This window comes from Diorhabda sublineata, chromosome 1 (assembly GCF_026230105.1).
Source record: "Diorhabda sublineata isolate icDioSubl1.1 chromosome 1, icDioSubl1.1, whole genome shotgun sequence".
Classification (NCBI taxonomy): Eukaryota; Metazoa; Arthropoda; class Insecta; order Coleoptera; family Chrysomelidae; genus Diorhabda; species Diorhabda sublineata.
The window spans coordinates 4,736,749-4,748,465 of NC_079474.1; the positions used below are offsets into that span (position 1 = coordinate 4,736,749).

An 11,717-nucleotide genomic window follows, 5' to 3' on the forward strand; every position below is an offset into this window, starting at 1 on the left:
TTCTGTTGTTAGGGGAATTGTCAAAAAAAGTTACCAATATGTCAAGTAACCAAAAAGAGAGTCCTTTAAAATTTGGTGAGTGATGGCTGCAAGATCCAGCTCGTTTGGTGTGGTCAAAAGTGCTGCTCCAGCTAAATAGGCGCGAAATCAGACTAGTTACCGGACACTGCCATCAAAGACGTCACCTTCACACCATGGGCATCACGGATGATCCGGAGTGTCACTGGTGCATGGAGGAGGACGAAACTGCAGACCGCGTCATCGCGGTTTAAACACCTGAGCAAACCCCATAACCTGCCTAACGACATCAAAGGGTTCAAGCCAAAGCACCTGATCAGCTCTCAAAGGACATTGGACTTTGGTAATGTCAAGAAAGGCACTACGGGCCTCTGAAGGCCGCCCAAACATACGATTGCATTATCAGATTGCTGAATATTTGACCATTTTAAACATTAGAATATATATAAAATAACTTGCTGGGTTTGTATATATAAATCTTCATTATTAAATTCATACCTGTCTTTATTCTCACTACACTGTGGAATTTCATTATCTTTATATGTCCATGGTCTGCAGAACTTCATATTTCTATTTATTTAAAGAAATTTATGAATTATATGAATCGCACCAAGCGACGCCACTGCTTATCGCAGGCTGTCTGGCAGAAATATTTAAAAAAATTGTGTACATACGCCTTCCGACAGCTTCGGCCAATAGAAATGCATTTATGTTATAAGTTTTGATTGGTAAACAGTAGAGATGATGAGTCCACGTGGAATGACGGTTTGTTAGATGTTTTCCGCATTTTCTACGGGGAATAAACATTTTTCATTTCTTAATTTGGTAAGAACGCCGTGCGTATTCATGAAATATTGATTGTTCATCGCATAACTGTCTTCAGGAATTGATATTGGAAGAACTTAATCACTAAATGTGTCTCTCAACTTCCTTAGTTTAACTATAATTTTTTGGGTATCGAATTCACAAAAGATACAAAAAAATTATTAACATCAGAGTGTATATTTACAACAATAACATATATAAAACCTTATACAGATTTCTTCACATTCATACTTTCAACTTTGGTGGTAAAATCAATAATATCTTTGGCCAGAACTTCTGGTACTTCGAAAGCTGCAAAATGTCCCCCTTCATGATTCGTAACATGTACCAAATTCTTATATTTATCTTTCAATATTGATTCAGGGAACCACGCTAGTTCATATTTGAATCTTGAACATCCGCTTGGTACTTCAACAGGTATGCTGAAAAACAAAATAAAAAAAATCAGCATTGGTAGTTAATAGAGATTTGAATGAATTAAGAACGTTTACCTTTCCAGATTCAAACCAACAACTCTCTTATTGATGGACTCAGAATATAATCTCATAGAAGTGGTAATAGATCTTGTTACCCAATATACCATGATGTTATCTAATAGTTGATCCATTGTGAACTTTTTCGTAAGTCCTCCGTCCTCTAAATCCTTCCAAGCTGGATTAGTCCAGACGGTGAACTTTTCCAGAATGTAAGCAGCCAGACCGACTGGACTGTCGCGTAATGCAACTCCTGGAATAAAACAAATGGTTAGTAGGGAAGTCTCCTCACAGATTGTAGAGGCAAGGTATTTCCACGCTTATAGTAATTCATTACCAATTTCCTCTATTTCCAACTTTGAAAGTTTGGCAACAACGCCCTATAATTTAGTTCTTTTTAATCTTTGTGCATGTTCCAAAGACATCTATTAAACCTTTTAAGTATAAAAAGAGCTGGATATTAAATCACTATAAATAACTAACTACAACTAGTCAATGTTGTCAGGTTATGTCTAATATATTTAGTTATAATAATTATTAACAGGTTTTTTTTGTACAAGGTGTCCAAAAAGAGTATCGGGTATTTGTTTTCGCGCCACATTCGAAACGGAGCGTGAAGGGGTTCGTGGCGTCCGCCATTCTTAGTAGCCCCTTTAGGGATAAGGATAATTTAGGGCGATCTTCCAGGGAAGTATCCTTGACGTAGGGTTGCATTATAGCTTATACCCTTTCTAGGAAGTTCTTTGACTAATTTTTGTTGTGATGAGTTCATAACCTGGATAAGACTTTCTATATTATTGATTACTAACCAATTGAATCTGGTTTTGTGGCTTGTAAATGCATATAACCAGTTTCTAATACCAAATACATTATTTTGTCCAATCTTGGATATACCAAATCTTTATGTTCTTCATCAACAACTAACGAAGGCCAGAAACTGCCCAACATTAGTTTTAAGTTAGATAATGGCGAATTTACTAAACACATATTAGAATGAAGACCTATGACTTTTTCTGGATAGAATACTGCCATTAGAGTACTTATCATAGCTCCCCAATCACCACCTTGGACATAGTAAGTCTTAAAATTCAAACGTTCCATCAAATTTTTCATGATGACTGCTACTTCCGGTACGCCTAAACCGCCAACTTCGGCGGCTTCAGAAAAACCATAACCTATAAATATTAGAAATAATTTAGTCCCATAAAAAAATTTAATCTACGAGTATAATTAGATTAAAATGGTGGTTGTACTATAAAGGTGGTTTATATCAAATAAAAACGGTTACAGAAATGTCTATTTCACATATAAAGTTCGTGTATAGGAAAGTCTGGACACGAGCGATCGTTCACGAGATTGGTTGGTCTCGAGCTAAGAAATTAATGGCGGCTCCAATAAGAGAAGTGCGCGAAATAATGGTCTGTTCAAATGATGGAACAATGTTATTCTCTATCGGGATATATATTCAAATTATAGAAGTTTATTCAACGATTAGTATTATTTTTGCCACCGGATATCTTCACGAAGACCTTTTTCAAAACATTTTCACATTTAAGAAACGTGAATAACCGTATCTTTGAAACTCTTCGATATACAATACAATACATCCAAATACAACGCTAGTACATGCAAGTCTGGTCTGTTTTGTTTACATTCGCGACACCACATGACAGGAGTGACGGATGTGACGCGCAAGCGCGGGCGTTATTAATTGGTTGTAAGGACAGATTAGAAAAGGATACAAAGTTCTTTCTCTTAGTGATTATTGAGAGGAAAGTCACCTACTGTTAGACAACTAAAAGTACAATACAATTTGAGTTAACTACGAGGGCGAATCACAAAGTAAGGATAATATAAAACTCTATTAATTATTTCATAGTATTTTTGAAACAAATTAAAAGTATAATGTTAGATTTTCCTACCTGGTAAGCTGGGAATAATTAATTCAAAAACGAAGTTTCTTCCTTTTTGCGGTGTAGTTAATAGTGGAATTATTTCATAAAATTCTCTAACGGATCCCGGCCACCCATGCAACATTAACAAAGGTAATACTTTTAATCCTTGAGTTTGAGCGGGTTTAACGTGAATATAATGGATATTTAATCCTTGTATGTTCGTAATAAATTGTGGATATTGGTTGAGAAGTTGTTCTCGTTTTTTCCAATCATATTTCGTTTTCCAATAATCAACGACAGTTTTAAGAAGATTGGTATTTATACCATAGTTTTGATTTACTCCTTGTAACGGTGCTTGGAACGGTAAAGTGCGATCTAATCTATCTTTAAGATCTTGCAGTATCTACAAGTAAATAGATAACTTATAAACGTGTACAGTTTCAAATATAATTAACTCTTCAAGTGTGGTACAATTTACATCTTTATGAAAAATAAAAATAGGAACATAAACATTTACAAGTGTGACAATTAATAGAAAAACATGTTCAGAATTAAAGTTCTAATTTTAATTTCTAATTCCGAAAGTATCCTGAATACGTTCAATGTATCCTCGGACCTGCGTAAGGATTTTCAATACGGCGCGTGTGCACATGTCATGGAAACTTTATATGTTGACCTTCGCAATTTCTCCCACCACATTGACCCCAGTTAGTCAATAAGAGATGACAATCTCAATCCCAAAGCCTTTCAATCTTGCATCAGAATGATCGCTGATTGTGACAAGTGACAAATAATCTAAGATGACAATTATTCTCATTTCAAGTTTTTCTTTTGAATCTGTTGGGTGTTTGTTGAGTCTTTGCTTTTAATGTTGTTTATTCGTCGCTATTTTTATTCTAAGTTAGCTGCATGTATTTTATCTATGCATGTGCATTCATCTTATTCGGCATTTCTGTGATATTTACCGCGAACTAACCTCTAATCTTAGTGTTTTTCTACGTACTTGTAGTTCTAAACAAATTCAATTAATACTTACAAAAATAAATCTGCCAGTTAATTGAATAGTTAAGTGAATGTTATATATACATTCTATTCTTCTAGCTAGTTTTAAATTCAAATTATAATTTTAGATGTTCATAAATCGTTCATGGAAGAATGTTCATTCAAAATAATATATTCTTAACCAAGCATGGGCATTTAACACTTTCAGATATTAAGAGTACATTTGAGATGAATAGTTACCTCGTCTGAAACTTGTATTTTGAAAGGTTTGATGCTAGTATCTACTTTCGCAGGTTTATGTATTTTCCACCATTTTTCTTTTAGTTCCGGAATGTTTGCCGGTTCAAATATGGGTTTGATAAAAAGAAAAATAAGAATAGCCGAGATTGCGATAATTATTGCCGATAGTTTGAAAAATATACCCATTTTTATGTTAATACCATTTGACCGGGTTGACTCGTCACACAAACAAACACATTATAAATTTGAAAGTCTACCTCAAGCGTTAAATAGATAATTTTTTATCAATGTTGTTGAATACTACCAGTGTTGTCAAATGAATGTTTAAGAAATCAATGGATCATCATATCAATCAATGGAAATAATACTTTGGTAAATCCTGTTAATTGTATCTTTAGTTGTACGTAGTACCAAATAATTTCAAATTATTTCATCAGAATTGGTGATATAAAAAATAATAGTCATCAGGGCAATACTGAGGATCGGTTTATATAAACATTTTATATACAGAAAAATATAATTTTGATCTCCTCTATTTCGAAAATTGAGATTTGTATTAGAAAAGTTTCTATCAATAAGGTTATTTTGAATCAATAAATAAACTTCCCACTATTAGTTTTGAGAATCATTTGCATTCATTTTTGGTCTGTGGGGAATTTTTTAGAAGCTAGGCATCACGGCTAAAGTTAATTTGTTGTTTCTAGTACAAGCTTCGACTTTGGGCGAACTACTACTTGAAATGCGTCAGGGCCGGATTAAAATATTTGTTATGAGGTTAAAATTAGTAATGTTATTGTTACCTATCTCGACCCGAGGTAACTTCTATTTGGAATGGATTATTATATTAAGTTCCACCTATTTTAAAAAGTTTTGAACGAGTTAAATTTTTTGTTATGTCCTTTAAATAAATAGAAAATCGACAAATTAACGTTTTAAATATTTTTTTTTTCCTTTTTGTTAATTTTTTTGACGCACTTAAGACTAGCATAACCTAGAAGTGTTGAAATTTTAGGTCTCTTTTTTTATGTGCTAATATGAATTTTTCAATAAATGAATATTATGAGAAAAGATGTTTATCAACCAAGAAGATGCGATGAAGAAATTCGTAGTAATTACTTTTTATATGTTTCCTCTATTGTTGGTACTGCCGTTGACATTTGATGTTACAAAATTAAAAATATTGAAATGCATAAGAAGTCGCTGTTTGCTAATCGATCTGTCGTAGGTGACTTTCAACATAAACGAATTTTATATTTTCCCGTCAGTCGTTCATATCAACTTTCGTAGCAATAGAAAAGAGCCAGTCGCAATCCGTTTGTCCCGATAAAAAAAAATCTGTTATTTTCCATAATATCGTCCATAAATACTATATTACAAACAAAACACAAAAATAAAAAGCAGTACACATATTCAAAAGTACAAAATGTTTAGGTAGCAATGTCAGATTTATAATTTTCTGGGAACGTCAAATGTCAAACGTCGAAGGAAATTCTAAATCCTATTCATAAACTTGACCTTGTGGCCGTTGACCTAAAATTTTTTTTTGAAGTGTATACTGTTTTTTTGTGTTTTTATGTCCATTATTTATGGAAAATATTACAGAAAATGACGAAAAGCTTTTTCATTGGGACTAACGTGACAAACGCAAACGGATGCGATTGACTCTTTTATATTGCTACGAACGACCGACGGGAAAAGATAAAATTCGTTTATGTTAAAAGTCACCTACGGCAGACCGATCATCAAGCAGCTACTTCAAACGGCAATTATTATGAATGGTCTTACGCATTTCAATGTTTTTAATTTTGTAACAGCCAACATCAACGGCAAACGGAAAGCCATAAAAAGCAATTCGATCCTGCACTAAATCAAATGACCTTGTGACTTTTTTTTGCTCGAGTGTATACTTGAATTAAGAGATGCAGTTATTGAGATATATGAATAGTATCTAAATATACTTGTTGTTTCTACCCAAATTTAAATTTGGTATTTAGTCATTGTTAATGAAATAAACTGTAGAATTAAATCAAGTCGTCATAACAATATTTAATTCTCCTTTTCAGAATTTACTGGGTAAATAAGTAATGCTTAAAATTGAATTTGACATTCTTACTTGTGAAATAGCAGGTGTCCCCTTGTGTCAAATTATTGTACTAATTCCGTTTCCTACACATAGGTATCTTCTTTTTTATATTTTTTCTCAAGTTTTTCATAACTTCTATAGATGGCGTATATAGGTATAAGCGTAATTCGATTTCAAATTGTCAATAAAGTATAACAGATGGCTGCAGTGGAATTAGAATAGAATGAAATTTATTTTCAATGTGAAAATATTCACAACTTAATTTCCTATCAATACAATCGATGATAAATATTAAGTGTTTTAGATTTTATAAAGCAAATGTATATATAGAAGTTCATATTATCTCGTTAGAACGAGTTGGCCATTTATAATAAGAATTATACAAATCGACGAGTTAAAACTATCCGTATATGGCAAAATATTTGTAGTAAAATCATGAAAATTTCTACGTTTTGGTTTTCGGTTCCACCGGAAGTCGACTGTAACTTGTTATTTTAAGCGGAGCATCCTGTATATTGAAACATTTTTGAAACTTATCTAAAATTTTAGCATACTTTTGTCTAAAAACTTTTTTCGAAAAATACATACTTTTTGAGTTATTAATTTTTTTGTAAAAAATTTAACCGTTGCAGACCCTTATAAATTATTTTTTTACGAGGATACACTTAAAGATATGAAAATGGTTTCTAATCGGTTGCTTTCAGCAAAGTCAGACGTATTAGAATCTATGTTGAAAAATTTTTCATTTTCTATAGGGTGTGTATAAAAAGTGTTCGAAATTCAACTTAATAAATATCAAATTTCTTTATTTTTTTAGATAGAACCACCCAGTGTTTTCTATTTTAATGCATTCAGGGGTAAAAATAAGGAAAATTCATGTAAACTTCAATATAGCAAAACCCAACCGTTTTCCAAATACGGGTAAAAATAAAATTTAGACCACACCTGCATCTCTAAAAATTTACAGAAAACATTTAATATCTGGATAACGGTGAGGTTTAGGTATAGGAAAGTCTACATGAATTTGCCTTATTTTTTACCCCTGAATGCATTAAAATAGAAAAAACTTGGTGTTTCTATTTACAAAAATTAAGAAATTCGATATTTATGAAGTTATATTTTGAACACTTTTTATACACACCCTGTATAAAATTAACCATTTTTCAACATAGATTCAAATACGTCTGACCTTGCTTGAAGCAACCGAACAGAAATCATTTTCATATCTTTAAGGGTATCCTCGAAAAAACATAATTTATAAGGGTCTGCAACGGTAAAATTTTTTACAAAAAAATTAATAACTTCAAAAGTATGCATTTTTCGAAAAAAGTTTTTAGACAAAAGTATACTAAAATTTTTCGTAGATTTCAAAAATGTAATAACAAAGTTACCGGAAGTCGGCCATCTTTGATAATATTTTAGTTAAAAAGATCGTATCCGAAAATCCAAACGTAGAAATTTTCATGATTTTACTTTAAGCATTTTGCCATATACAGATAGTTTTAACTCGTCGTGGGACATCCTGTATAATATACAATCGGTAGTGGAGGATGGAAATGAATTCTTTGGTAGTGAATAATATACTAAGACAAAAATAAACTTAACGTCATAGTTTTTGTAATAGAAACAACAGACAAATGGATACGCGTATTGATTTCAATTTTTTTTTTAATATTTAATGATTGCTATTTAAGAGAATTGAGTTAGTTCAATAATTTTCTGTTTGTATAAAATTTAATAAAATCGTCCTGTAGAGACGTTTTAGGTTATTATTATTAATTTTCATCCTTGTATTGTGGAGATTATTCTGGACTGATCCCAGCAGGTGTGCAGTGCGTGTACCACGCAAAGTTTAAGAAATATAGAGTGTAATACAAATCGTGGTGGTCAATTATTGTCTATTCTTTACATACATTTCTCATTTGATAGCAAAATTCGTGGCAGAGTTACTTTAGCTTGAACTGATCGTAATGAGTTTGCATTAGAAAAAAATGGAAGACCCTCTAATAAAAAGAATGTTGAGTAATGACATAAACTGATAAATCCAAGCAATAATATATAAATTCCAGTTTTAATGGAAGAAAGGAGAGTGCACTAAAAATTTAATAAAATGTATAAAAATATGTAATGTCTCATAAGATCAAAAATAAGGATAGAAAAAAATGAATGGTTCAAACGAGGATGTTTACAACTAAAGCAAAATCAACACGATGATTTCAATCTGCATAAGAAGCTGAAAAAGACCTATAAAAAGAAAAAACAAAAATAGTTGATAATCGGATAGTACTCGTCAGCAAAAAACATAATAAGGCCCGCCGCAAATTGAGCCAAGCCCACGCACAGCACACGCCTGGGCCCATGTCCACGTTTTTTAATAGTAACGCAGCCCACGCCCACGATTTGTACCCAAATCCCCATTAGTATACAAGATGACACCGAACCAGCAGCTTCTTCTCGATCTGGAGTCTGAATCTGAGGATGACAAAAGATTTATTATGTTGCAACTACCAACAAAAAAAAAGAGTAAAACAAATGAGTATTTGCGAAAAAGAGTTACGGAGAGTTCAAGTTATCTGGTGAATATCCGTTTTGCTCTCATATAATCTTCATGAGTAGAATCATAGAGTACAGTAAAGGATCTCACAATTTCGATTGATTTTTCCATTTTTGAATCAGAAGAAAAACTGTTTGGTAATGGATGGTTCATTTAAAAGTAGCTACTAACTACCCACGAAACTGTGTTGCAAGTACAACTCGATACCACGCGAACCAGGTTTGGTCGAAGCTGACCGTAGGATGGGTCCAATATGCGCTCCATTTGAAACAACGTTCTACAAAATAATCCACGCATGAGCTACGCGTGTGCTGTTCGTGGGCTGGGCTCAATTTGCGGCGGGCGAAAAATACAAACTATATAACGATGTCAGACCCAGAGTTGATATCAATATCTCACTAACCGGTCCAATAATAAATAAAGACGAGATTGAGGCAATTGAAAAAAAAAAACTTCTTGACGAAAGGGGCATAAAAACATGTGTTCAACACCGTATAGGAGCGTTGCTATGCAGGTTTTAAGATATGGCAGCACTGATGATGTGATTATGTCAAATTTGACATAAAGTTTGACTTTGACATTGCCAACATAAAGTTTGACATTTTTAATGGTTAACGTACTCAGAACAAGTGCCATTTGAGTTGTTTACAGATATTTGAAACATTCATCTTAGTCAAAACATCGAATCAAATCGCGAACATTTTCACGCGATTCTTTTCTATGACTTTCGACGTGATTTAAACCAAGAGCAATGTGCCGATCAATTCGCTTCGATTATTGGCAATAGATCACCATCTCGAGTCACGATATTTCGTGGTTTTCCGAAATCTATCGTTGTAGCGCAGGATGAATTTCGTCGTCCCAAATCGGCTGTTGTGCCAGAAAACATCGATGCCGTGCGTAAACAGATCGTCGATGCAAGATTGTCACGTCATGTAACATACCGTGAGATAGAAGCATTAGTACCATTCACCTACATCCAATATTGCATGATCAATTGGCTGTCAAAAAGATTTGTACGCGTTGGATACAGCAATTTGACAATCGTTAAAAAAACTCGTGTCGATTAGTGCAAAAAAATGCCGAGAAAATTTACTCGAGGTGCTTCAAAATCTATAAGATCGTGACGAATTATGGAACATTAGTTGTTCGCGCACGAAGCACTTCGAAGCAAATGGTCGCCTATTCTTTCGGAGTAATTGGACATGTCGCAACCATTCCTTTAGAGCAACGTCAATTCTGAATGGTACACCAGCATTTGTTCGCCAGTAATGTGCGGAAAAACAGGGAAACAAACAAAACATCGAATTGATGGGTCCTCCGCCGTGCATACACAGATCAAAATTACGAGTCAACGTTTTTCTACACCTGAAGTACTTAATTAATGCATGCAAATCACATGTCTTGGAGGTACCTCAATCGGAATGGAAAAAAATGATTAGACAATTGGTTTAAACGCATGCAAAAGGGTGTTGATCTTAATGGAGAGTATTTAGGAACAAAATTATAACTTAACAATATTCCTAAAAATCATACACCAGAGAATTTACGAAAAATGCGATAGGGATAAGAGCGACTCACAATTTGGACATAAACAAGGATTAGGTGGACGAGAAGCAATAACCACCACGCTAGTATTATTACAAAATTGCCATGACTAAAGAAAATAGTTCTGTATATATTTTATTGATTACGAAAAGGCATTCGACGGTATACGACACCACAAACTAATGCAGCTCATCAAACGACTCAGCGGAGATTTGAAGGACATTCGATGTATAGAAAAATTATATTAGAACCAAACAGCACAAGAAAAAATCGTTGTATGTATCTATGTTGTATCCACTCCAGTTTAGTTTATATTTGGAGGAGGATTTTTAGGAGGCTCTTGGAGACCTGGAGATTGGAGTTGAGGTTGAAGTAGTATGGATAAATCAATACCAGATATTGTGATAACACGGTCTTAAGTATATAATTTAACGCTCATAGAAATTTGAGTATTTGGGGATATGGCTTTCTGAAGACTGGAAATCAGACAAAGAAATAAATTGCCGCATCGAACACTCTCGTCACGCATTTTTAAAACTTCTACAATTAAGATCCATTGAATGTTACGCGTGGTCAGTACTTCTCTATTTTATGGAATGTTAGACATTGAAGAAGGATAGAATTGATTAATTAGAATCTTTATTAATGAAGATATATCGCAGAATCCTTAAAGTACCCTGCGTATCCAGACTAACAAATGAAGATATACTAAGACGTGTTAACGAATAACGAGAACTCTTTGAAATATCAATTCCCGCAACTGTTAATTGAAGACAAATTCGAAAGCCGGAGAGGGATTGGAAGGAGGAAATTGATTCCGCATGCCAGTTCCTACAAAACGTATCGAACATCTAAATATTTGAACTCGAAAAGGTTAATTAATGTCTTATTGCATGATGAATTTTTTTTTGTTTTCCACTGTCAAATAAAAGACACGCGGACCCCTCGGATTTCAACTTTTTAAAAACACATTTTTCCATTATCGTTCTTTACTTTATCCTTGAATCCTTTACTTAATCAATTTCCACAGACTCTGGGAAACAACCTTATAATTAATCATTGGCAAAACAGCAATCGAT

The 11,717-nt window shown here is 33.4% G+C and overlaps 1 protein-coding gene across 1 annotated transcript; it reads right to left on the reverse strand.

Moving 5' to 3' along the window:
* Positions 1 to 1,001: 1,001 nt before the first annotated feature.
* On the reverse strand, positions 1,002 to 4,755 carry LOC130452350 (juvenile hormone epoxide hydrolase 1-like). The gene is made up of 5 exons (XM_056791559.1): positions 4,454 to 4,755; positions 3,239 to 3,614; positions 2,126 to 2,491; positions 1,335 to 1,569; positions 1,002 to 1,265 (listed from the first exon to the last, which is right to left on the reverse strand). Exons 1-5 carry the CDS (start codon positions 4,637 to 4,639, stop codon positions 1,049 to 1,051), a joined length of 1,380 nt encoding a protein of 459 aa, XP_056647537.1. The 5' UTR covers positions 4,640 to 4,755; the 3' UTR covers positions 1,002 to 1,048.
* Positions 4,756 to 11,717: the final 6,962 nt, after the last annotated feature.